Raw genomic sequence first — 26,868 nt, forward strand, 5'->3', positions numbered from 1 at the left:
ATTTAATTTGGTCGGATATCAATCAATCTTAAATAGGAAATTCAGATAATCTTGGAGTGTAGTCTCCGATAATTTCCTAAAACAAAGTGGAAGAGATAGAAGAAGACAAAATACCAAACGTAGTTGATAAAAAAAAGGCAGTTTAATATACTTTGTTGGAGGTGATGAAGATTACGAGAAAATCGCGGTTTAACTTGCTTTTCAACTTGTTTTGTCATCATTTATCATTCCCATTGTATTTAATGCACAATTAAATTGTCTCACTTGATTATTTTATTGTCTGTTAATCGCTAATTCTGATCATCAGTTGACCTGCAACAAAATAGGAATTGAAAAGAAATAGAAAAAGATATTTCCTTAGATAAAGTAACGAGAAATAAGAGACAGAGAGAAAGAGGAGTGGGGGTAAGAGACGTAGACAGAGAAATCAAGAGGGAGAGAGACAAGTTGATAAGGTACGATAACAAAGAAAAGGTTTTTTTAGTGAGAGGGAAAACAAGTTGTATCTAAAAGATTTTGGTTGATTAATTTTTAGTTATTTAACTAACTCATCATTAATTGAATGTTTCTCTTGTTCCAGTTTTAACAAAGTGCTTGGTGTTTATTAATCTGGACACTCAATTTCAACCTAAATCATTTTTAACCAGAAAAACTAAGTTTACAGTTTACCAAAAGGAACAAGGATAAAGACAAAAGAAGTGCTGTCGCCATGTTTTATTTCCTGGTTTTTTCTCTCAATCTTTTGGTCATTTTTACAACCCATGTTTCTGTTAATGGTCTTGACAATGGGTTAGCTCGTACACCACCAATGGGTTGGATGACCTGGGCCAAGTTTGGATGTCATGTTGACTGTGTCAAGGAACCAAATGGCTGTATTTCGGACAAGTTGATTCGCTCTATGGCTTCAGTGATGGTTACAGAGGGCTACCTTGACGCAGGTTACGAATACGTAAACATAGATGACTGTTGGTCTGAAATGGAACGGGATCCTGTTACACAAGCCTTAGTCCCTAATGCAACTCGTTTCCCTGATGGAATTGAAAACCTTTCAAGCTTTGTACACTCTTTGGGTTTACGATTTGGTATTTATGGTGATATTGGTACCAAAACGTGTGAAGGTTATCCTGGTTTTTGGATTGGAAATGGATCGGCTTCAGATTATTTCCTACTCGACACTGAAACCTTTGCCTCATGGGGAGTTGATTCAATCAAGGTTGATGGTTGCTACCAAGATATTGACCTCTTTGACCGTATTTATCCAAGATTTGGTCAGGCTCTTAATTTCACGGGTAAGCTGGCAATTTAATTTTCTCACAGATTTACATCTAAACTTTTCAACTTTTCCCCCTTTCCTTGACTGAATCATCGCATCATTATCCCAGGAAACCAATTATCATTAAACTGATCCTCTGATTGTCTTGGCTTATACCAATTGTTGTTCAGATATGATAATTTCTATGACTAACTAACTCTTTGATTGACTGACTGTTGACAGTAAAAGACCTAACTTTGTCCTCTTCTCTTTTTTTTCTGTGTCTAGATTGAGTGTGATTAAGATTGATTCGATTTATCTCAATCTTCCAATTTAGACACTATTGATTGGTGTAAAAACAAACAAAATACAGCAGAAAATATAAGATAGTTGATTTCGGTTCTCTCCTCCCAACCCCTAAAAATATAATCATCACCATGATCATCGCCATCATTATCAATTTTACCATTTAAACTTTGACACTAGTTTTTTTCCTTTATTACTTAATGTTTCTCTTTCTTTATTTCCCTTCCCCTTATTGTTAATGCTAACCAAATAACGATTAACAATTCCTCAATCATTAAGTGCTTCCTCCTTGTTTAAGCTCCTTGACCCTTAACATGAAAACAATTTTTTTTTGAAGAGAAGAAAACTTTCAACAATATCTCCACCGAATCCAGTAGATGATAAGAGAAACGTTAAAGCCCCAAATCCAAAGGTACAGCAGATTGAGTACAATCAGAGACAAAAATATTGGATAATTACAGATTTAACGGCACATAATCAACACTAGTGATAATTATGAATTAGTCGCTAGTCTAACCGTCAATATTAAACATCTATTTGATCCAATGATTAAACCTTAGATATGAGAGGACAACCATGACCGTTTTGTTTACCCACAAGACTTTGCCTCGAAGGGATTCCCTCTACTCATCTCTAATTATCGCAGATTCACATATTAGCATCAATAACGAGGCTGATTAGCGACAAATAATCGCTTCTTGTTAATGTAGAAAAGATTTTCAGACTTCCTTAGAAGGAAAATCTAGGAAAACAGATTCAGATCAACAGGTTTATCTCAAAGGGAAGAAGTTTATAAATTTTGATTTTAACCAATAGGCAGACTCATGAAACGAAATGTCTTCAGACGAAAAGATAGTTTTAAACGCGTTAACCCAACTTTTATCAGCTTTTCTGTGTAAATTTATCTTAAGCTTAACTATTTCATGTTTTAAAGTAAGATCTTTATCCATTAAGCAGAGCCATCTATTAGTTAACTTATAAATGAATTAAATTTACCAGAAAAAATAGTTTGAATGAATTTCAATCAGCTATTGACTGGAAATTGAAAGATATTTGATTAAGACGATTGTAAAGATTGACTAGACAATGAATGACAATTGATTCAACTTTGATTTGTCATTTTGTTTGAATATTTGTCAATTCAGTTGAGATTCAAGAGAATGGGGAAATTCAAAAGTTGAATCAAACTCGACCATTTACTCATAATTATATCATTTTAAAACTGACCATTTAAGAGTAGACAGAAACACTTATTCAACAAACACACACTTTTCCACTTTTCACCAAAGATATTGATCATGAAAGAAAGAAAAAAGAAAAGAAAATTTGTTGATAATTCGTTGCTCTTGTCCACAAGAAAAAAAAGAGTCTCAAGTGACCCTCAAGGGAAAAATATTATATGTTAACCCTGTTTAAATAGTATTGAATGATCAATACTTTACTGGATCAGAAGATGGAGATTAAAGAGAAACTTGGTTTTCCCTCTCTTTTTTTCTCGGCTCTTCATTTGTTTGATATTGAATTGGAATTGAATTGAGAGGGAAAGTATGATGTTAAGAATGGAACATGATGTTGAATGATTGATACAAGATGAAGACAAGTTGATCATCTTCGGAACATGAACAAGAGAAAAGGCGAAGAGAAACAAAAAATGGTTAAAAAGTTTACTTTTCCTGTGCAATTGATTTTTAACCATTAAATTGATCAAGAAAATTACATTGCAATCATTTGACAATTTAAAGATTGAATCTTCGACAAAATAAAAGTCATCAAATTATCAAATGCTTATTTCAATAAGTAAGACCATGATGAAGGGAGATAAAATGAGGTGGAAGAAAAGTGATGCCAATCAATCAACCTGGAATCATCAACTTAGCCTGACAGCATTCTTGTTGACGATATTATTGGGTAAAGGCTATTTTTGAACAGGTCATGCAAGTGACACGCTCAATTTTATCTTCATCTTCGTCATCCTCTTGATTGTACATTTTTCTTCCTACATCTTTCTGTCAAATCTCTTTCTTTCTCTTACGTTTGTCATCAACTATTAGCTTTTCACTTTTCATCCTTTTTTTTCCTCTCATTTACTTTTTTTGAAAATCTTTTCCTTTCCCGCTCTCAACTTGACTCTCAATGAAAACAAACTTACATGAAATCTTGTTTATTCATTCCCAATGATCCTCTTGTGTCTGAAACTTTTTTTTCATAACTTGAGGCGTAAAATGAATGCTTCAACTAAAATATCAATACAAGAGTAAAATTTTTATCACTTTTTCTTGTTTCTTTTCATCTTTTCAATTACCAAGCTTCGAAGTAAAAATTGTTATTTCAACTGTTTACAGCTTGTATCAATGATTCCAATTGTTGCTATCATGAAGTATTGCATGGATGAAGAGAAAGCCTGAAAATGTCCAATAAATTGACTTTTTACAGCAACACGATGAGCTAATCCAATTATGTGAATATTTATCTAGAAGGAGAGAAAGAAAAAGATTTCTCAGGAAATTACGTTGAACAAGAAGTAAAAAAAATGTGTTACTGAAGTTTCATTTTTAAATCTCAAGATTTAAATTTCGATTTGTTTCTGTTTTCTTCCAACTTATCTTGAGCCTGACTGCCTATCCTTTTAAATCCTCATTCCTCTATAAATACGCATCTTCTTTTGATGATCCTGATTCTTCCTCTTCTGAAGCTCTCATGTTCACTAATCGTCGAGGGCAAATTAATCTTACGTATTCAGCTTGTCTTGCAATGGCAAATAAGCATTTCAAATTTTCACAGTCCAAACCATGACAACTTGAAATACTTTTGCTTCTCTCTTTACAACCAAAAATTGTTTTCCAAATTGAAAAGGAAACGGATCGAGTTGATGGACTTACGATGCAACAGCTAAGCTCAAACTCGTAGACATACACAAGCCTCCCACGCTTTCATCATTCTAGCTCAATTTGTCTCCCTAACCTCATCTTTCTCTCTCTCTCTCTTATTTAACAAATAAGTCAAAAATAAAAATGGCTTTCCATTCGTAAGCTGGAAAACCTTCAATATTGTCTAAGATTGTTTTGTAAGATGAAACGATCTGAATGAACAAGTCCAAGACTTTTGTTACTTTGCAAACGCTATTCATCCTCTGAGAAGGGATTCCAGATTCTTGAGTCAACCTTTTTTTCACTCCACAAAAAAACTGAGTCAAGCATTGTCCAACTTTTTTGACAACAACGATACGGTCTACCTATTGTGATGACAAAAAAGTCCTCTATCTCATCTCTCACTCCCAATGCCATTTTCCTCTAATTTCTCATTCTTTTTCATCCTCCTTCATCTTCACCTCCACCTCCTCCTCCTCCTTACTCTAAATAATTGTCTTTAAACTTTTTCCTTGTCTTTCTCTCTGTTTTGTTGTTCTCATCTTCACTGATCCATTACATCGTCTTCATCATCTCTAGTCAAGTGAAATTTTCATATCAATATTTTTCGCGCCTCACCAAGAAGAACAGAAAAGTCAACTTTTTTCTTCTTCTTCTTCGCTTTTGGTGTTTGACCTGAAAAAAAAAGTTTACTCAAAAAGGCAAAATATGAAGGCAGAAGGAAAAACATGAATGTCAAGAAGAAACTAAGATGGACAAGATGAAGAGGACAATGGAGTGAGTAGAAGATGAAAAGGAAGAGAAGAAATGTTCTCAATGAAGAGAGAGAGGATAACAATCTTGATCATCATCTCGTCCAGTTTAACTTACTCTTATTTTCATTGTCTTTTCATCTCAATTTTTCTTCTCCATTCCTCCTCTTTCCCTCTTCACTTATACGTCTGTCTGTGTGTGTTTTTGGTCAAGCTTGACCTGTTCACCATTTTTATATTTCATTTTTACAGCTCAAAACTCAATAAAGACCTTTGACTTTGGTCTTTTTTCTCTCTCTCTATCTCTCTCTCTTTCTTTACCAATCTTCATTTGTTGACCTTTCACACAACAACAAAAACTTTTAGTCAAAATATATGTGTATTTGTGTATCTAAAGCTGTACAACTAGAGTTGAAAGTTTAACCCAAGAGTCATTTGATAAGGCCAAATGGACAGATCAAGTTGTACTGTTAAGTTAATGAATTTCAACCTCACTTAACAGTTTACTTTCCAGTCCCTTTATCATCAAGATAATCGATCTCGAAATTGGTCTCACATCAATTTTCAATCTCACCCAAAACACGCCAATATCAATCAATTAAACCGTTTGAATCTCAATATTCATTTTGACCCTTTCCTAACAATGTAAATATATCTCGAGTCCAAATTGCATTAATAACCATTTACCTTGTCAACAGTTTGTGTTAATATAAATTGTTAACCTTTTGTGATTCCCAAGTCACTTACCTTGGTTACCCTTTCAATTAGCTAATAAATAACCATTATTAAAGTAATGATTATGATCGATTTACTCGATTCCATATCGATTTCATTGTAATGTTTTATCATTTACAATTGTTCATTACTTTTTATCCTCTTTTCTCTCTCATCTTTTTTTATCTAAATCATTCAACATTTCCTTGTTTATTTTGTATCTACTTTTTGCTTCTTTCTTGCCTTCTGCGTACTCATGCCCTTAAGATGCAAGTGGTAAAAGAGGGAAAAGATGATGATGATGAATTTGATGGGGAAGACAGCATTAAACTGTGTATAAGTTTCATTAAATCTTTTCCCTCTCAACGTTACATCGTTACTTTCAGTTACTTTTTTGCTGCTCTTCTCTGTATTTACGGAAAAACAAAAATCTGTCAATGAGGAAGTTATTCACAAAGATGTTTACATATTATGAAAGAGAGTAAAAAGTGATTCCAATTCTTTTCACTCACTTTCCATGATATCAGAGGAAACTGTAAAGGGAATCTTGCCAGACTTACAACTTTATTAACGTTAAATTGAGGAAAAAGAGTCAACCCTTTATCCATTTGTTTAATTCAATGATCAACTCTCATTCCAAGATATTAATCATTGATAATGATAAATATTTTTCTGCATTTCTTCGAGTCTCACATCTGTCTAAATTTGTTTCTTCTTTTCGTTGAAATTCAACTGAAATTTGGCGTTAAATGATCTCCAAATTTTGTTGATAATCTTTTTGTTTTTCTTGTTTCTTGGTCGATGTCATTTCCTTTGTTCTCGTCCTTCTTTGCCCATCAACAGTCCAAAGACAATGGGATGTGAGATGATGAATAGGGAAATGATGAGAGGGAAAAATGTGTTTTTTCCTCATAAGTGGTCCTTTGATGTGCACTTTTCAGTGCTTACCGATTAAGGGAAAGGTTCAAGAAGATAATAAGATGAACCCAAGAGTAGGAGGATGAAAGGATTAACCATGAAGAGAGAGAGAGAGAAGGGAAAGGATTAAGTAAAGGAAGAGAGGCATAAAAAGTTGAACAGTATGTTTGAAAAGCAAACACAGATTGTTTGGTTTGTAAGTTGTGTGTGGTAAAAGTCAACCAAATGCACTCAGTCAATCAACTGAACTCTGAATTGGTGCAACTATTTTTTTACAAAAATTTCTGCCTTGATTGACTTTTACTTTATCCTTTTCCATCCCAATGAAAATCATCTTACATCCGAGTGAGAAGCTGTTATAATCTGATTTATTTATTCTCACTCCTAACCTCTCAAGACGATAATAAAAAAGACACAGAGTGAGAAGGATAACATTTCATTTGAAAAAAAAAATTTTCTCAAATATTTTTTGCTTCTACTTTGTGTGGGTAAAAATGTTGATTGTCAACTCATTTTACTGTTAAGAAAATAAGCAAGATTGAAGATGATGAGGATGAGGATGAAAAAGGAAGCTTGTAAAAAGATGGTTTTGATTATGCTTTGGGACAATAATATCAAATGTTAATAAGATTAGTTGTGTGTTTAGTTGAGGGTTAAGAGTTGATGGAAGAGTCAAAACTTGAAAACAACTAATTTGAGTTGGATGAAGATGAACAAATGCAAGACGAAAGTGAAGATGAAAGGATGACAAAAAGTGAGATCATTAAAAAGAGCAATTTTGTGTTAAGAAGATTTAATTTCTGTAAAATGTCTTTATTCGATTTTCAACCTTTTCTTAATCTTCATCTTCATCAGTCTCATTTGCAAGTCTTTTGACCCTAAAGTACGTCAAGTTAGGTAACGTTATTTAACCATTGAGAATAATTTGGCTCGTAAAAGAATCTCAATTTGCCAAAAGTTTTCATTCAATTTTCTGGGTTCAACATTAGACTAATCATGGTAATTGTAGACAAATGCAAACTCAATTACACTTTGAATTAGACTTGCAATTGGGTCAAGGTTGATAGACAATAACGAGAATAGAAACTCAACTCTTTACTCGTTTTCTTGGCACAAAATGAACTCATTTTTTCGTCTAACAGATAACATTGAACCGAGAGGCTTTATTCACAATGCTAATGAACACTGTTAATGGTTATTGTTTGCTAGACTATTTAGGAATAATTAGTGATTCGTTGAACTTTTCCTTGGATTGCACTGGAATAAAGTCAAGACAATTAGTGATGATTTAAATGGAAATCAATTGATTTGTTTAAGCATAACAATAAGCATGATTAAAATTGTCATCAAAACATTTCATAATTGTCTGAGTATTTCGTTTTTTTTTGTTTAATCATTTCATTTCTTTCATTTTTTTTGTTTCTCCACTTCTCGTTTCACGCTCAAATCATTTTAAATGTAAAATTACCATTGAAATTAAATGTTAATACAATTGAATTGCAAATTACATGGAAAAAATAATTGAAACAATACAATGAGCAACATGAAAAGAAAACAGCAAAAAACGAAATAATGATATTTAATTAACTCTATTTATTCTTGATTCTCAGGTCGTCCCATCTTGTATTCATGTTCATGGCCTGCCTATCAAGTGTACGTCCAAAGGGAACCCGATTATGCATCCATTGCCAAATCATGTAACTTATGGCGTAACTACAATGATATTGAACTCAGCTTTGAGTCGGTTCTTTCCATAATCGAGTTTTTCGCTCAAAACCAAGCCGATTTCGTTCGATACCAAAGTAAGTTTCATTTTACATTTCAATTCATCAACATCTTGCCTTTTGCCATTTCTCAAATGGAGAAACATCTCGAAACATTTTCCATAAATTTTGCATTTAAATTGCAATTCGTTCAATTCAACAATTGGATTTACTGAACACTTCAAAGTCTCGATGAAGTGACCGAAGGTTTGCCTAGTTGCAGCAACTTACATCGAATCGAAATAATCGCAACAATAGTTGTCTTAAACGTTAGTAAATTTATCTCAAGAAATTGCAAGATCTAGTTATTTTGATCCAGACATGTAACAGACCATGAATTTCCAGTCCAATTCTGATGAACCAAGTTTACAGTTGAAATCGACAGACAAATGTTGACAATGTTTGCCTTCAATTTGAGCGATAATTTAATTTTCAAGAGAAAAAAATTTGTCCATTTTGCAAACATTTTAATCAATTTAAGCCAATTTTGAAACTTTTCAAAACAAAAACTCAACCATAACTGGAAAAAAATTTAATGATTTCTCCGGCAAGAAATGGCAAAATGCAAGTTCATTTACAGTACAAAAGTAACATTGAGATGAGTTTTGAACACTGGCAAGTTGAATAACTAGTTAAAGTTGCAACAAATTGTTGCCCGTTTACCCCGTTAACCTGTTCTCATCAGGTTAACAAGTCAAGAGGATGAGAGCGCAAAAAGAGCTCAACAGGTAAACCAGTAGTTTGTTGTGTCTACCTTTCCATTCACACAAATAAACCCATTTACCCGTTTTCCCCCATTTTTTACCTTCTCACTGGAGAAAAGTCTTTACCTTTTTTATCCCTTTACGCACTATCAATTCATTGAAATGATGATTATGATAATACAATTGGCGCTACTTTTTTATTGCATTTTCACAACTGACTGATACTTTGTTGTAATATATCAATGTTTCGTTCGCCCTTGAAGCATTGATGCACTTTACTCTGCACATAAACACACATAGTTAAGCTTTTTTTTCATTTTTTTTCTCTTCCTTACTTTCCCTTAATAAAATCATATACTTTGTTTGCCTTTGTTTTTTACATTACAATTAACACTCGCACTTTCTTATCACTCTTTAAACATTGCTTTTCAATGGGATCTTGAAAAACACTCATAAACGGGTTTCACCTTCATCTTTTATTAATGCAATATAACATCACATTAGGCTATTACATGAGCCATTATTTTGTACCAATGTTTACACTTCTAGCTTTTCAACTTTTTTTGGTGCTTTTTTTGTTGCTCGCTTAGGTGCTTTAATTGTAAACCCTCAAAGTCGCCCAAACAAAGCGCAATCTTTGTAAACATTTTATATGCAAAGCAAAACCATAATTGACCTTTTACCTTTAAACCAGAACCAAGAAAAAATTCACTTCAGAGTCAATAATTCACTCAAAGTAAGGTTAAGTTAAGGCCAAAAGTTGACTTTAAAAGGTTTTCCAATGATTCAGGTCAAAGTTTTCATATTAGTATCAGTTTGTCAACAGCAACCCTCAATATTAAATTTAATAACAACACTTATATTAAAAGATAGAAAGCATAATATCAATTGATTGACATTGTAACAATTGTTCAATGAATGATCCAAGAAGAATGAAAAAAAGAAGAAGAATATGTAACTCTGACTCTCTCTTCCTCTCTTTCCACCGCTCCTTTGAGCATCTTTCATCGTCACCATTACCATCATCATCATCATCATTACTAGCCTTCTATCACTCAATTTTGTTCAATATTTAAAGGCTAGTCCAAAGCTAAAAGAAGAGGGAAAAAGATTGTTAAAAGTCAAGTTTTTTGGAGGGAATCTAAAATTTTGGGAAAGTTCAGTTCAGTTGCCTTCTCTTGCAACTATTACTATATTTATACATAACCATATTGATTGGGAATCGATTAGATTCTCTAGACTCTTCTCTTTCTCTCCTCTTCTCATCTTCCCTCTCCTTCAATTGATAAAAGAGTATAAGCGTGAAGCCAATTGATCCATTGTGCAAATGCTGTTCCCACGCTGCAAACGAACTATATATATATTAATATAAACATAGTTACTAATGTTGTACGCTATTGTGGCTTTATTCCTCCATCGATATTATTCCTACTTTTGGCCTCTTTTTTATTCATATCGCTCTTCTCTTTTTTATCGTAACGTTCGCTACTCCACAGACTTGCACATAGAAATGCATTGAAAGTGGACAGAAACTGATTACACAAAATCCCTCAAAACAGGTAAAGTTGAACCTTTTAACCTGCAACTTTACTCTCTCCTTATCATTATTTCGTCTCCTTCTCATCTTCTTTTCTCTCTTTCTTCTTCTTCTCCCACTTGTTAACTTTTATCCTCTTATCATCCATTATAAAATGATATGATAACTATGAATTTTATATCTAATAATGTGTATATTTGGCTTGTAAAAACAGTGTGCTTTTGTCTGCGCTGTTTCGTGTCCATCAAATTATCAATCCTCTTCCGTCAAGTTATCATTTACTTTGTACTTTACTGAACATGAAAACACACAAAAAAGCAAACCAAAAATGGGAGTTATGATTATCCAGGGATTTTTCCTATTCCTTTTCAACATTATCATTATTCATTGGCTTTTTTTACCTTTACTCTAGCCATGTTTACATGTCAACATTATTATATATATTTTAGCTTCTGCCAATGGCGATGAAAAGTTTACCTTTCAATAACATTTTCATCCAATACTTGTTTGTATCTTTACCCAACAATTGAATGAAAAATATTTAAAGATTACCCCGTTGTGAGGGCGGGAAAATGGGAAGTGTGAGGATGAAAAATTTACTCTCGCTGACTCTGGGATTTAATATTGTTGATTATGATTATGATCATCATTATGATTATCAATTTTCTCTCTCTCTCTCTCTCTCTCCATTCTTTCTGCCCATTTCTTCTTGCTTTTCCCGTATAATTGTTATCCTCTGAACTTTCTGCCTTTTTTCCCTCTTTGGGATGACGATCATCATTATTACCTTTTGATGATGATAGGCTTGAAGAGACCACTTGGTTTCTCTCGAGGTAATGAATTAAATCACGAATTTGATTGCCCAATGAATGGTTATGCTTTTTCTTGTGTTTGTTAAATTTAAATTAAAGGCACATTGTCATCTTCAGAAGCAGATTGAAAGGTAAAAACAAATGATTATGAGGGATGAAGAGGGAGGTTGAGGTTGGTGAGAGGGTGGAAGAGGTGGAGTAACTTTAAATGTAAAGAAATTTTCGATGCACTTATTTTCCACTTCGAGTGAAGGAAGGAAAAAACTTTTCAACTTACATTCACTTTACATTTCACTTTTGCTTTTTTCGTCTTCACTCTCCTTCCCTCTTTCGTTCATCTCTAGAGGAAAAAGTTTTTGCTGAGCCATGATATTCCAGTGAAAGGCAAAAGAATCTTTACTGGGCTGAATGAGAGAGAAAGATAAAGAATGAAGATGATGAAGAAAATGGCAAAAATAGATATTTTTACTTGAGTATCTCCACTGGTTACAAGCGTGATCTATGCATCTTTCAATCTCTTTACTCGTCATTATCATCAGTTGCTTCATCAATGCTTTCTTATCATTCATCTTATACCGGCTTGGTCAGACTTAACGGTAAACCTTCATTACGCAAGTAACCTTCTGATGGGGAAAAAAGCTCTCTTCTTGATTCTATCCTCATCATCATCTGCCTTTAACTTTCTCTTTCTTTTCACCGGCTTTCTTCTCTCTTGGCATCATTTTTCTTTCTTTTCCAACCTTTTTCTTCTTCTCGCCATGTTTTATCTGCTCTTCTTTTTCTGCATTCATTCATTTTCTCATATTCTTGCCCTTTATATTTTCTCTTGTTATCTTCTTCTTTCTGATTCTCATTCTTATTCCATTCTCTTTTTTTCTTCTTCTCCTGCTCTTTATCATCATCACCTATTGATTAAAGTAAATTCAATAAGAATTATATTCATTGCAACTTTTTTTTCTTCTTTCCTCATTTATATTACATTTTCTCTCATTTTTTTCTTCTTTCATAATTTCTCCTCATTTCATAATGATCCATTACATTTCATTGTTTCTGCCTCTTTCATTCTCAACCCTTTTATCATGATATTGTTGTTCATCACCAAACTATCATGAGGCAAACATTCAATAGCCAAGATAAACTGTATCTTGTTCATCACTCCTTGAGTTAATTTAACCTAGAAAACAAACAAATCTGTAATCAACTTGTTTTTCAAAGTTGTGCTTTACAATTGAAGGTACTTCACAAGATGAAAAATGATGAATGATTCTCAACGAAACTCGAGTAAAGGGACAAAAAAAGGACGAAACAAAATTAACCTTATTTCACGTTTTCTGTCCAGTAAAAATTTTTAATATATTCATAAGTATAAATATAAATCAATTGGTGACATTTTCAACATTTATTTGTCAAAAGGAACCAATTGAGAGGGAAACAAAATATTACATTAATGATGAATAAATCATTGCAATCATTAAATTGATTAACAATAAGGCCAACAACATACAAGTTACAAGTAAATCAAGTAAAGCGAAGTAAAAAAAGAAGTTGAAAATTCCTATGAGATTTGGTAAATGACCAAAGATGAAGTACAAGTACAACAAAAGTCAAATCTTATGAATGAATAAGTCTCAATTTCCGCAAAGTCTTTTTTTCCCAGCCCATATCTTACTCTCTCAGATTCATCATTTTCATCTTTCGTTCCCTGCAGGGAATCTGTTTTGTCTTGCCCTCATTCTGTATTATCACAGGAAGCAAAAGCCAAGCTAAAGACAAAACAAAAAAAAGGCAAAGGCGATCAAGATGTTGAGATGATTGTATTAGCAGTGTCAGTAGTGCTCAAGATGAGGTTTGTGTTGAGGTTGGAAGATGAGGTTTAAAGATGAGAATGTAAACTATCCAGAGAGAGGCAAAAATGTGTGGGAGCTTGATAGCCAAGTGAGGCTCTCTTAACTCGCACATTAATCCATTTTGAACAAGTTTGTGAATGAAATGTTCATTTAACCGCACACACTTAAGACACAGACACATGAATCGTTTAGACATTCCTGGAAAAACAGAGAATCTCTTTCTTTAAATTTATATTCAGTCTATCTTTATCATGTTCATCTTCATCCTCTCAACCTCTCTTTCTCCCATGGTTCAATGGCTTAACAACAAAGCTTCCAAGTTACATGAATCCGAGCTTAACGTGCTTCAGTTTATTTATCACTCTCACTGGTAAAAACAAAATCACTTTCACCATCATTATCTTTATCATCATTTTCACTTCATTTTTTTCTTCTCCATTTTTTTTCTCTTCAACTTTTAACTATTTCATTTCATTCACTTATCATGATCATTTTAACCTTCCTACTCCTAGTGACCTTATATTTAGGGATTGGCTGATATGATAAAATGAGGCAAAAGTTTATTATATTAACCTTTAACTTTTTTTTCTTCTTCTTCTCATGCTCTTCCTTTCTTGGTATTGATTATAATAAATAGGTTAATAAATTGTTATCTAACTTATCACTCCCTGTTGCTGTTGAATGATTAACATTGTTCAAATGAACGGAAACTGATAGGCACGGAAATGGTCCTTTAATCGATTGCACATTCGATTACCATTTGACTCTCTCTTGTTTTCATTGTAACGGCAATTTTTGTTGCTTCTCACTCTCATTTAGCTTTCCTTGCTCATTAAATGAAGATAAAAATGATAATATTGTTGATTATTTGCTTTTGATTGTTTAATAAAAAGCGTTATTGAGTAAATATAAAGAAGGCCAGTAAAGGCAAACTTTAGTAATTTAGTTAATTTAATTCATCATTTGTCACCTAATATCCATTGACTATTGAATGGTAATACAAGGAAAAACTGCTTTTGTGTGTTGTGCAGTCAAAAAGAAGACAAATTTTGCGTTATTTCACTTTTATTTTTACCCTCGCCTTTTCAGAGTAAACTTTACATCTTCCTAATCACCTTTTTTCATCTTCACTTTTCTCTCTTTTTCTCATCCATTTCCATCACCTTTCTATCCCATTATCATCTTGCCTTTGAAATAACCTTATTTGGCATGAAATAATGCCAAACAATTGTCTTCACATTGTATTTCACTGTTTAACCGTTTAAATAGCAATAATATTGAGCTTGATAATTGAACAAAATTTATTGCAATTAATGTTAACCTTAATCTTTCATAATTGTAATCAAATTACTTGTCCAATTATACGATTCAATGATAACTTTCCCATATTAATGTCCACTTAATGGACTGGGAATGTCGAGAAACTTATTGTTATTGAAAGTTTATTTGAAAAGGCAACTTATTGGAATATTTTTTTCTTCAAATTCAGTTTCATGATTATTGATGAGATTGGAAGGAATCAATTTGTTTTATTTAAATTAAGGTTCATTTCCTTCGCTCATTTTGTAAACTTACAATTGTATACATTGATGTTTCAATGATAGTCTAAACATGATTGGTTTTTTTTCGTAAAAAAATTGATTATTCTAAATTCAACCTCGCCTTCGTTGGTAATAGATTGAACCAGCAATTCCTGCTGCAAATGCTGCAACGAAAAAGAAGGATCCAAGGCCCATAGCAACACCAAAATGATCTTCACTTCGAGCTGAAGCTCTTTGGATTGCTTTAGCTTTGTTTGTGTAAACTGAACAAGTTTGACTGGTTGATTCAAGTACGTTGTAGCTTACTGCTGATCCGGAAGAAGTTGAAAGTCGACAGGTTGACTTTACCTTTGAACCTCTTTCATTGGCAAGAGACTCACAATACTCGAATGTTAGGCAACCTTCGTCTGCAGAGTTACAATCAGAGGCACATCTTTCCAGGGGAACATCAGTAATCTCTTTAATTATTTTCACTGAACCAGCTTTGAATTGGCGTCCAACATAATGGGTGTAATCACGAGATAACACGACTATAAAACAATGAATAAATAAAAGTTAACTCGGAGTTATTTTCACTTATTGTGTATTCCTTACCAGCATAATGATCACATGAAGAAGTGCTAAAGTCCCAGATTTTATCTTTAATTTCATGTTTTGTGTCTTCAATCAGATGGAATTGATGAAGGAAGCAAGCGTGTTTACTCCTGCAATTGAGCAAAAAATGAATTTGAAAACTTTTCGATTTTAAATGAAATTCGAGACTTACGTTGAAAGACCTTTTTCAGCGGGTTGAGTACAATAGTCAAATGATTTACAGGGAAAACCTGTTGCTTCGTAACATCGTCTAGCACATTCAGATTCATCGATATCAGTGATGGTATCAATAGCATCTCTGACCAAACTTTGTCCAGGAAACTTTCGGTAAAAGGCCATAAATGATTCTAAACAGAGAATAGAGAAAAATGATGAAAATTTTGTAAATTGTTATTCATTGAAATTCGTTTAATTACTTACTTTCCATGACGTCGCATCCATCAGCATGTGTTGTTTTTGCCGATAAAGCTGCGGTCAAGTTGGCTTTAGTTTCAGTGCTTAGCATGCATTCATCATGGTGATTGAAACAGTATGAAAGTGAATAACAGTCATCGTCATTGATGCACAATTTCAAGCAATCTTGATAGGCAACACCGTGAATTGTTTCACCCAAAGTCAATCGACTGTCTCCTTGAATTACAGCAAATTCATCGCCCTTTATGGGACTAATCTTGTCATTAAATTCATCTTCAATTCCTCCGATCTCTTCTGGTCCACTGACTATGAATAAGTCATCGGCTGAAAGTGCATATTTGGAAATGACAAACTCACCAGCATTGACCTTTGTCTTAATTTGACTGAGAATGTTTCTAGTTGAGGCCAGAATGTTTCTTTGGACAACCGTTTCTCCAATATCGTAACCATTTTTGAAATAAACTGTACAATCAGTATTTTCTTTTAGTGAAGCATAAGATGAACCAGTTGACGAGCTGAAAATTTGACAAGAAAAGTCGCTACAATAAGCAAAGTCGTGACAGTTTTTATCATTGGTACAAATGTCGCCACAATCTTCAAGATGATCTCTGATCAAGATTGAAGTTGGATTTTCGATTTCAAATTTTCCTGTGTCGCTGTAATAAAATTTAAATGGAGGTCGTTCAAGAAGTTTTACTGTCACGTAATAGTTGAACTCGTAAAGGTTTACAATAATCTCGGGAGTTCGTATGACAGGAACGAAGGTTGAAAGTGTTTGTTCAAAGTATTCTCGAATTGTGCTCAAATCCTTTGAGAAAGTTCCTGCATTAGGGTCTGACATTACAATTTGAAACCAGGTAAACTCACCAGGTCCATCATAGCAACCAGTTACATCGAAACGATCAGAAAGTTCAACCTTGTCTTCCTCATAATCGATAAAGATTATCTCTACTTGATATGGAATTTCTTGAGTCATACTGATGTAATTTTTATTGTGAGGTTTGAGGACAATTTTGGCTGGAGCTTGGTTTGGGTTTTTGCTTCGATCAATGGACGGGAAATAGTAAGTCACCGACACATCGGCAACACCATCTTCCGAGAAGAAGCTTGTCAAATCGTCTTCCCAAACATCCATTGTGCCTGAATCGGTCGATACTTGTCCCATATAGTTGGACCAGATTCCAGACTGAGTATTGATCACTTTCATTAAATCGAAACCAACATCCTTATGCCAAGGCCATTTAACCGCCAAATTGTCATCCTTGATCTGTGACCAATCAACAACTTCTGACTTGCATTCACCAGTTTCAGCATTAACCACATATCGTCCCATGTGCTTTGGATTTTGAATGATTCGAGTCGTGTTTGGTTCATCGGTAATTTCAAATGAATACGTGTTTTGATATTTAATCATACGATTAGATGAGAGGATAACCTTGTCTGGATCAGTGTACATAATCATGGCTTCCATGTCGAGGGAAAACTTTTCCGCTGAAAGATAGCTGGGAAATTTGGGTTGATTTGTGGCTGATCGATAACAGCCGAAACCTATTGGGTAAGAGACGAGGTCGTTTGCGCTTGTTTGAAGAGGTTCAAAGATTAGGAAGTTGTATACATGAGCATCGGTTCCTTCACCGGTAGAGTTGAGGGCAAATCGAAAAGGTAATTTACTCGAACTATCGAACCACCAATCAATTTGAAGGGAATCGCTTAAACAATGGAACCAATGATCAGTGTTTCGTCCATCGATCCTTTGTTGGCCAACCCATTGAGCCTTATCACTTACACTTTGAGCCCAAATCATGAGTTGAGTTGGTCCAAGATAGTCCAAGTTACCGAAAAGGTCAATCTCGTCTTTAGCCGATTCCGGTACAACCCAAGCATTTATCGTGTTGTACTTTTCATCGGTTGAAAGTTCACTCGCAGTGCAACCATAGTCTTCAATTACATACTTTTCATTGGTTGCAGCATAGTAATGATGAGTTTCAGTTAGATATTGGTCAAGTTTGTTGATCTCGACTGAACCAAACTTTTTCGCTCCATTGTACTTTTCAGTGACCATGATTGACTCTTCTTCGGGGGTAATTATCTCAACGGTAGCACTGAAACCATTTTGGCCCTTGACCAAAGACAATACATCGGGTACAGCTTTACCTCCAACCTTACCTTTAGTTGGACAGTCTCCATTGGAAGGGTTTATTGTGAGACATAAAAGGACTCCAATCAGTCCAATTGTCTTGATGTGATTCAACATTTTGCAAATTTTCACAAACAATCAATTTACAAATTTATAAATATTACCAAAAAAGGATGAAAATAATTTAAATAGTCATCTAATTAAATCGACTAATAAGTAAGGTTTTTGTTTTTGTTGATGATGGTTGATGGATGAAATGAAAATAATGCAAAACGGTTAAGATTTGATTTAAAATTACAATTGTTAGGCGTTTTTTTTTGTTAGGCTTTTCATGAATCGGTGCAACGATTAAAAATGAAAAGATCTAGTAGAAAGTGAATCAAAGAACATTATTGTGATAAAATTGATAAATAATTAGAGGTCGAAATCTTGATTAGCTCCTGCTCAACGGTAATTAACCTGATTGGTGATTTCATTTCAGATTCAATATTGATTAGACGAACCCCATAAACATTGAACCCCACACAAAACAAAAAATCGGTTCATAATTTTTGTTCTTATGATTTTTGACTAAACAATCAATGTTTCAATAGAAGCTGAAATTTTGTTGTTTAAAAAGTGTCTTCAATCTTTAAATTATTAATCGTAATTAAACTTGAACGTATTTTTCAGGCGTTTTTTCATCAAATGTCAAAACGAACCAAAGATCTCTTTTAGTAGCAGTTTAATTGATAACTTGATATCTTGATTTTTTAGTTATATTCATGTTTATCACGGTAGGTGGTTTTGTTTCGGTTGTTTAATTATAACGATTAGTCTTTTGATGCTAATCAAATTGTGTTAATTGTCTAAGCTTTAAAAGATAATTGCTTTTAATCGACAGTTTTTGTTTCAATTGATATAACTTTGAAGGTGTTATTAAATTGTTGAACAAAAACATAACCAAAAAGCGGTGAATAATCACATTTCAATCTGAAGCGCAAATATTTTGTTATGAATATCGATTGTAAACAAAATGTAAAAGTAACCCTTTTAATACTTATTGTTGGCAACAAATTGAATCTCTAATCAATCTTGAATGATCACTAAACTGAAACTCAATGTTGATCAAGACTAGCATTTAGTAAACAGAAAAGCTTTACTCAAGTAAAATCTTAATCTTTTGGACAAATTGAAGTTAAATGTTAAGTGTGCCAATTTTATTTGTTTATTATCAAAACTTGAAACTTGTGATAACCTTTGGCTGGCCGCATTGATTGATGAGCTTAACATTTAAACTGTTTATTGTTTGATACACTTTTTTTCATGATCCATCAATAACCTTGTCTTGTTGGTCTGTTGTTGTGGTCAAAGGTGTTTTCACGCTCTCTAATTTAGTACAATTGGTCATTTAATGTCTTTTAACGTGACAACAGTAAAAGCTCCAAATGATATTCAATTTGGTGAATGAGAGAAAAGAAGAAGAAGATGCTTTCGAAAGATTATTTGGCAGAAAATTTTGTTCCTTTTGTCTCAATGAAAAAAACCAACAAAAAGAGCAAAGACTGGCATCACTTTCACCATTCATCATTACCATCATCAATAGCATCATTATCATGTTGTCCATTGTTTTGTCCAACCAAAAGGCAGAATATGTTTCATAACAGCAAACATGCTTCAACACATGGAGCATTGAAGGTGCAAAATGATTTTTAAACATCGATTAGACGATCCATTATTTGTGTGTCAATTGTTGTTCATTAGCTAAAGATGTTGAGAAAGTACGTAAATTGATAAATGCAAATGTGTCTCCATCAAGCTGAGTTGAAATTGAATTTATCTTTGAAATTAACTTTCCATTATTAACAGACCAACTCCTGTGAACTTGTTTAACCTAAAATTGAAATAACATTTAGCCAATCATCTTAAACACTTGATATTGAACGATCATCTCTAAATGTGTTTATCCTCATTATTTATCCTCGATTTACTTTGTATTTACTGTCGCTTTAATTAGTAATTCAATTCTCTGTAAAACTGTTAATCACCATTGATTGTGAATTAATAATGGTTTGACTCTTGATTTGATTGAAGACCTTTCATTTGTGTGTTAACTCATTTTCATCTCATTCATCACCATTTTAACCAACAATCCAATGACCATCAAACTTCAGAAACTTTATTATTGTCATTGACCAGCTTACAACTTCATACAATTAACTTTGCTTTTGTTTTCTTCTTTCATTAAATTTGCCTGATTTTGAAGCCACTTTCAACTCTCTCACTCTCATCCTCATCAACCAGATTTACGTTTGAAATGAATGATGAGTTCCTGTCTTCTCAACTTGGTCAGATAGGTTGAGAAAGGAACCTCAAAAAAGAGCGAAGAAAACCTTAAACCAATTTTTACCTCATTTCTCTGTGAGCTGTCTTGAGCTTAATTGATGTAGCGGTTAATTACTGGGTTAAGATGGTGAAACCAAAAACTGCAAGACAAACTGTTACTGACCAAACAAGACTTTGGTTCACTGACCAGCAAACTCATTTTATTATCACACACCGAACGCTCTATTCATTTCCTTGAACACTTTCTTTCTCAGGCTCTTTCAACCTTTCTTTTTCTGTGATTGAAACATCATTGGAAATTATACTTTTACAAAATGTCGCCATTTGTTGGTTTATAATTAAATTGAAATATCAATCTTGAAACAACGCTTTTGACACCAACAGTAATCGCTACATCAAGTGTATTGTTATAAACTCATCATGATTCGGTATTACCATTGCAAATTGTGTGAAGGTAACAAGGTGAGAGGAAAGAAAATTGTTTGATTGTTAAATTGGTGGGTTGAAGTTACTTGGTTATGTATCCGGATGATTGCTGTTGAAATTGACTCAATCAACAGGTTAATTGGTTGTTTGTGACTGTGTAACAAATGAAACACAAATCAATCCCTATTAATTTCAATACAATTAACATGAGAAGAAGAAGAAGAAAAAAAAACTCGTCAAAATGTTGAACAAACTTGTCTCTCTGCAAATAACAGCTTAATAGCAATGTTACTTTGTTGCTTCTCGTGAAACGGCAAACAACATGTTTGTGTACTTTTGACAGGTTCATATCTAGTCCGTTTGACTGTTGATTTCATTCTGGGATGTGAGAAAAGTGAGAAAAGGAAAGGAAAATTGAATTTGCATAAAAAATGCCGGTAATCAAGTGTAATCAGAATGTGATAATGATGATGATTGGGATGATGACCGAGAGAAACAATTGAATGATTCAAATGTTGACTGAAATGGTACGTGTGATGAAAGATGTGATTGAGTGGTGAGAATGAATTGATGTTAACAAGATGAACAACAAAAAAAATACAGAGCTTTTCCATTCTACTTTGCATACTTTGAGTCAAAAAAAAAGTTCAACTTTTCTCACTAAATATTGAGCTTTTTTTGCTTCTTCCACCTTTATTCCTTTTCCGTTCATTGATGGCTACTAGTTGCGTGATAATTAAGATTCTTACCACGAAATTGAATTGCAAAATAGTGATGATGATGGTGAGAATGCGAATGAGAATGAAAAGGCAAAAGTTTATCAACAATCAGCAAACAGCAATAAATAAGCAACACCAAAAAAAGTAGCAAAAATGAACCTTTTTCCCTCATTTTTCTGTTTCTTTTTTTCCCTCTCTTTGCTCAATTTCACCTTAACGTGTTGTTTCAAGTGCTTATTAACTTTGATTCATTAGCATCACTTTTTTTATCCATTTCAATGGATATTTATGTTTTTGTTATTAAAGATGTTTAATCTTGGCCAACCTTGTTGCTATGACCAATCCAGATTTCCGTTTAAATTTTTGCTTCTCTTATCTGTACTTTTGGCCAATTTAAAAATTTAAATTGTAAACTGAAAACGCAGCCCCAACAACCTGGTAAAGGTAAAAGAAGAGAGCAGAAAGGGAAGAAAAAGGTTGAAAAGAAGAAAAAAAAAGTTTAAATATTCAATTAACCAAACAGTTTGTTTCTTTTTTCTTGTTGTCCATTTCACTCGAAAAAGTGGCTTAACTGCTTTAAAATCTACCTGTTACTCCGTTCTTTTACCCCTTACCTGGAATCTCTTTCTTCTCATCCTCATCCCAACTCTCTCTTTCTCTGTCTCTCGATGTCTACACCTTTAACACCGTAGGCAATGGAAATAATAAGGGAAAGATTTAAAAACTAATGGGTTGAGTTGGCAAGAATCTTGTTATTTTTTCAACTTAACAAACTAGATTTTCGTGTAAAGAGTAAAGGTATCGCCAGTTGAGACACCCTGTAGTGTTGAGATATTTAAACCAGGTAAAAGGAAGAAGATGAACGATTCTTGCGAAACACCTTTTCTTTTCTAGTGTTACATTTGCAGGTAAAAGTGCCGTTGCTTGAGCTTCACCAGAAGCGCCGATAATGACGACAGCATCTTGATCTAATTTTTTGTTGCACTCGCCCAACTGACCCTTAAAGGCCAGTTGCCTGAAAGGTGGAAGCTGCCGAAAGAAAAAGGTAGAGAAGCAGCAAAAAAAATCAATCAATTTTCTCATTCAATTTTTACTTCATTTTTTTCTTCTGCAACTGACCACACTAGAGTAGCAAATTAACATTACTAATGGGTAAAAAAAGGTTGAGAAAAAAAAGACTGATATTTATCTTCTAATAACAGGTAACATTGAATAAAGATCAATTTGACCTCTTGTTTTCCATTTTTTACCTTTTCAACCTCTTCCTTGTTCTTGCTTCTTGCCTTCTTCACCTTGATCAGCTTGTATCATCAGCCGTTTGCTTGGACACACTCCTTGGTCTTTCAACAGACACACTTACCTTCAAATTGAATGTAAAGTTGGAGCAGCAAAAAAAAACTAACTCAATGTTACTAATGATAATAATACTGATAATGATAATTTGTGTGTTTCGTTAAAGTCGATGCCCGAGTCACAGGCAGATGTAACTTGATTTTGTGTCTTTTTATAACCTAATATTGTAACTCCTTTTCCCTTGATCTGTTTAGGTCCAGGTGCCTGGTTCGACCCCGATATGATAATCGTTGGTAAGTAGTTTCAGTTATTTCAACTTTTTAATACATTTTTACCTTTTTCGCCTGATTCCTTAACGACTATCCGAATTACCTTCAACTTGATGTGTCTTTTTTTACCTTCTTGTTGCCTCATCCTAAGGCACACTTCAATCATTCAATGCATACCGCTGCAACAATAAATAGTCATAAATTAGAAGCAAAACTTTTCATAATTTTCTCATTACCAGTATCATGTTGAATCAATGATTACTAATAACCTTCATTAATGATTCAAATCCGTATTTATTCCAATAGCAGCAGGATTTAGCAATCAGATTTAATCTTTGATTCAACCAATGTTTCAATAACTGTTGATCAACGGTTTCGGCAAAAGGACAAAAAGAGTTAATTGATCTCATCAGGTTATTTTGCAACATTGTTATCAGTTGAATCACCTTACATTTGTCGGTTACTTTGGTGACTAAAGTTGAACCATTGCAATAAAATCTTTTACCGAATCTTGAACTCTCCTAATCATTCAATATTAATCCAGTTGCACCGAAAGCCCGAAAACTGGTTTTCACAGAGTTTATCGATATTCTGGGAAAACAAAATTTTCTTTTTTGGTGCATATGTTTCGTTTATCTATGATTCATGATTAACAAAATTACAATTGTCTTTTCAACTTTTTGTTTCTGTGTCAATCAACATTATCTAGTTTCATTGAAAAGGTAATTTCCCTTTAAATGTCTCGTTATTTCTAGTCTACAATTTACTTCCCTTATTTAGTTTACCTTTTTTGATAGTCTATTGCTATTATAATCATGATTAATATTGTTATATAAAAAAAGGATATTTTTGTTTCTTCACAATTTTATTGTTTCCCTTTAATATTTCACTCTCATTACCTCACTATTAACCTGTTTTCATTGGTATCATTAAAACATATTTTTGATACAAAGGTGTGTACAAACTGAGACACAAATACGTGACTTCCTTAATGAGATTATTCACTCTTACTTTCATCCTTTCTCCCACTCTTGGCACCTTACCTTTTCCCCTTTATTTACCTTTCCTTTCCTCCCACCAAATTTACTTTATTGACACACTTTTTTCTTCCTCTGATCCGTTAACACAGGCAATGAAGAGTTAACCCTTGGACAGGCTCGTGTCCAAATGGCCATTTGGTCCATTCTATCGGCTCCACTCCTAATGTCCAATGACTTGAGAACAATCAAACCCGAATTTAAGCAGCTTTTATTGAATCGTAAAGTAATTGCTGTTGATCAAGATCCTATGGGTAAATATGCCATTTAAACATTAATTGCGCCTTTCCTGCTTCAATTGGACAATTGGACAATTGTAACATCAAAATCAATTGTAATCATTTGGAGAAGAAAAAAAGTTTTTTTTCTCAACTTGACTCAACTTATGCAAATAATTGACTTATCAATCAGTCTCAATCAATTAACCAACAATGTTGACCCTGAATCTTGTTCCATCAGATTTGATTAATATCATTCAATTGTGCAACTTAAATGAGATGCAATGCGCACTTGAAAACTCAATTGGTGCAAGATTTAAAAGTATCTCAATTGGCTTCAACAAAAGGAAACGCTATCAACATTTGCAGCATTTAATTCAATTTCAACCTTTCCATTGATTCTTGATTAATTAAATTTAACAGCCAACATTGAACCTCTTTTAGTCAGATTAATCATTATAATAATCATCATTGACTATCATTACTTTTATTTCACAATCCAAGTTGAACCCAATATCTTTTTTTACCTCATCTTCCTGGTTCCATGAACTGAACCAATAATTATGAAACGAGAATTTCTTGGACTATTCTTTACCTAACTTTTTTTCTTTCCCTCTTCTCAGGTATTATGGGCGAACGAGTATTCAATGCAAGTGACCTACAAATTTGGGTTAAGCCCATTGAACCAGTGGTTAAGGGTAAACCAAGTTTCGCTGTTGCCTTGGTAAACACGGGTGTAGCTGATACTGTAAGTTAATTTGATGATTGCAATGAAAATGATGGAAACTAAATAAAGGTTTAAAACGTTGAGAGTTGAAAACTTTTCTCGGCAAAACTTGAACATAAAATATTAATACAACAGCTTTTCAGTGACTCAATGTTAGCAACCCTCTGCTCTTTACCTGAATTTACTCAGTCTTCACCTTTATCATCTGTTGTCCTTAATCAATATCATTGCCCATTTTAATAGTTTTCATTTTTTCCTTTTTTTCATTTTCACTTTCAATTTTATTTTCCTTTTCATTTCTAGTTTTCATTCAAACTCAGTGATATTTTGACTGGAAAAGATAGCGCCACAAGCTATTCGATTGACGACCTTTTTGGTGATGAACCCTTGAACTCACCAATTGAACTTTCATCCAATCTAACTCTTAAAGTTGGTGGCAAAGGTGACGCTCGAATGGTCAAGTTGATACCAAGAGATGGACTCTTTTTTGAAACATTGACCAACAATGACTTGAGCTAAATGACAGAAGAAATGAAAAGTTCCGAGAAGAAAAATATACTCATTTTCCAATACTGACCATTCGAATTCCTTTTACTAAACAAAAAATGCTCAACTAACCCAAGCAATTGTGCCAATTGACTATTTTTTTACCTTTCAATATTAACCGATTCCAACCCTTTGAAACCCAACCAACCCGAATAAATTGAATAACAAACCAGTTAGCAACTAGAAATGATTTGAATCCATTTTTTGCCTCTCTCTTGATAATCACTTTACTCTTTGATCAATTGACCATTAATTGACAAATCCTGAGCAAAGAAGCGCAAACTTTTCTAGACACTTTAATCGTCTCGTGAAGAGCAAAAGTGTATAAAAGGTATTTAATATTGGATTGGCACGCAATGAGAAACATTATCAACCAATCATCATCATTAAGCATCTCATTGAACCAACCAAAAATATCAACAATCTTTTCCTTTCAGATCCAAATTAAATGGAAACCAGCAAAGGTGCAATTAATTTTATTGTAATCACTCGCTATTCAAATGCACCTTTAAACCATTCAAAGCTCATCTTTACCTTGACCTGAACCATGAAAAGGTCTCACCTCAAAGCAACAATTATCGATTCAATTGTTATCTCTTCCTTCACTTGAATCTCTCAGGAAATATTGTCAACTAAACTTGTTAGTTTGAGTTTCACTTTTCGTATCTTAATCTTAATGTTAAAGTTATTTGCAAATCTAATCATTTTTCCCTTCACCGAAGTGAAAGTTTTTTAAGATTGAGATAATGATGAATCAGGAATAATTTCAATTGGAACAAAAAAGAAGTAAAAAAAGGCTCGAAGTTCGAGTAGTTTTCCATTGAAATTATCAACAATTGCCTTGAATCGGACGCTTTATTAGCACTTGTTAACCAGACAAAAGACGAATCACAGTTTAATTAACGCTGACGTCGCAACGGAATGCTAATTACTCCAAGAAAACCCGAAAGATTAATCAGCAAACGAAGCAAATTTTATCTCTCCAAGTCAGGTTTTTATTGGGAAATAATCTTGAAGTGATAAAATGATTATCATAATTTGTGTAACAATTTGTTTCAAAGTATCAGTATTTTCAGTCGTTATCTCGCCTGTTTATCGTCTTTCAATTTACAAAGTAATAAAAAAAAGGGAAAAATCGTAAAAATATTTT

General features: G+C 33.4%; 2 protein-coding genes and 1 long non-coding RNA gene across 3 annotated transcripts; 2 read left to right on the plus strand and 1 right to left on the minus strand.

Annotated features, from left to right (window-relative positions):
* The first annotated feature begins 548 nt into the window (after positions 1-548).
* On the plus strand, positions 549-25,905 carry LOC107359742 (alpha-N-acetylgalactosaminidase). The gene is made up of 6 exons (XM_015926290.3): positions 549-1,289; positions 8,420-8,611; positions 23,176-23,214; positions 24,320-24,481; positions 25,069-25,193; positions 25,476-25,905. The coding sequence occupies exons 1-6, from the start codon at positions 710-712 to the stop codon at positions 25,689-25,691; spliced, it is 1,314 nt and encodes a 437-aa protein (XP_015781776.2). The 5' UTR covers positions 549-709; the 3' UTR covers positions 25,692-25,905.
* Positions 14,982-18,413, minus strand: LOC107359741 (uncharacterized). Its single transcript, XM_015926289.3, has 4 exons — positions 16,028-18,413; positions 15,780-15,954; positions 15,608-15,717; positions 14,982-15,543 (listed from the first exon to the last, which is right to left on the minus strand). The coding sequence occupies exons 1-4, from the start codon at positions 18,273-18,275 to the stop codon at positions 15,125-15,127; spliced, it is 2,952 nt and encodes a 983-aa protein (XP_015781775.2). The 5' UTR covers positions 18,276-18,413; the 3' UTR covers positions 14,982-15,124.
* On the plus strand, positions 22,550-23,057 carry LOC149093370 (uncharacterized). Its single transcript, XR_016199699.1, has 3 exons — positions 22,550-22,673; positions 22,756-22,830; positions 22,930-23,057. It is a non-coding gene; the product is annotated as an uncharacterized LOC149093370 (long non-coding RNA).
* Positions 25,906-26,868: the final 963 nt, after the last annotated feature.

The sequence above is a fragment of the Tetranychus urticae genome, chromosome 3 (assembly GCF_039701765.1).
Source record: "Tetranychus urticae isolate SD_2017Ah chromosome 3, NJAU_TeUrti_SD_1.0, whole genome shotgun sequence".
Classification (NCBI taxonomy): domain Eukaryota; kingdom Metazoa; phylum Arthropoda; class Arachnida; order Trombidiformes; family Tetranychidae; genus Tetranychus; species Tetranychus urticae.

Excerpts from the sequence above, each read along its gene's own strand:
- LOC107359742 (XM_015926290.3), top strand. The coding sequence starts at position 710 with ATGTTTTATTTCCTGGTTTTTTCTCTCAATCTTTTGGTCATTTTTACA. Across the intron at positions 8,612-23,175 it reads CGATTTCGTTCGATACCAAA|GTCCAGGTGCCTGGTTCGAC; the intron begins GTAAGTTTCATT and ends TGATCTGTTTAG. Across the intron at positions 24,482-25,068 it reads TGTTGATCAAGATCCTATGG|GTATTATGGGCGAACGAGTA; the intron begins GTAAATATGCCA and ends CCCTCTTCTCAG.
- LOC107359741 (XM_015926289.3), bottom strand. The coding sequence starts at position 18,275 with ATGTTGAATCACATCAAGACAATTGGACTGATTGGAGTCCTTTTATGT. Across the intron at positions 15,955-16,027 it reads TGGATGCGACGTCATGGAAA|AATCATTTATGGCCTTTTAC; the intron begins GTAAGTAATTAA and ends TTCTCTGTTTAG. Across the intron at positions 15,544-15,607 it reads TTCATGTGATCATTATGCTG|TCGTGTTATCTCGTGATTAC; the intron begins GTAAGGAATACA and ends ATTGTTTTATAG.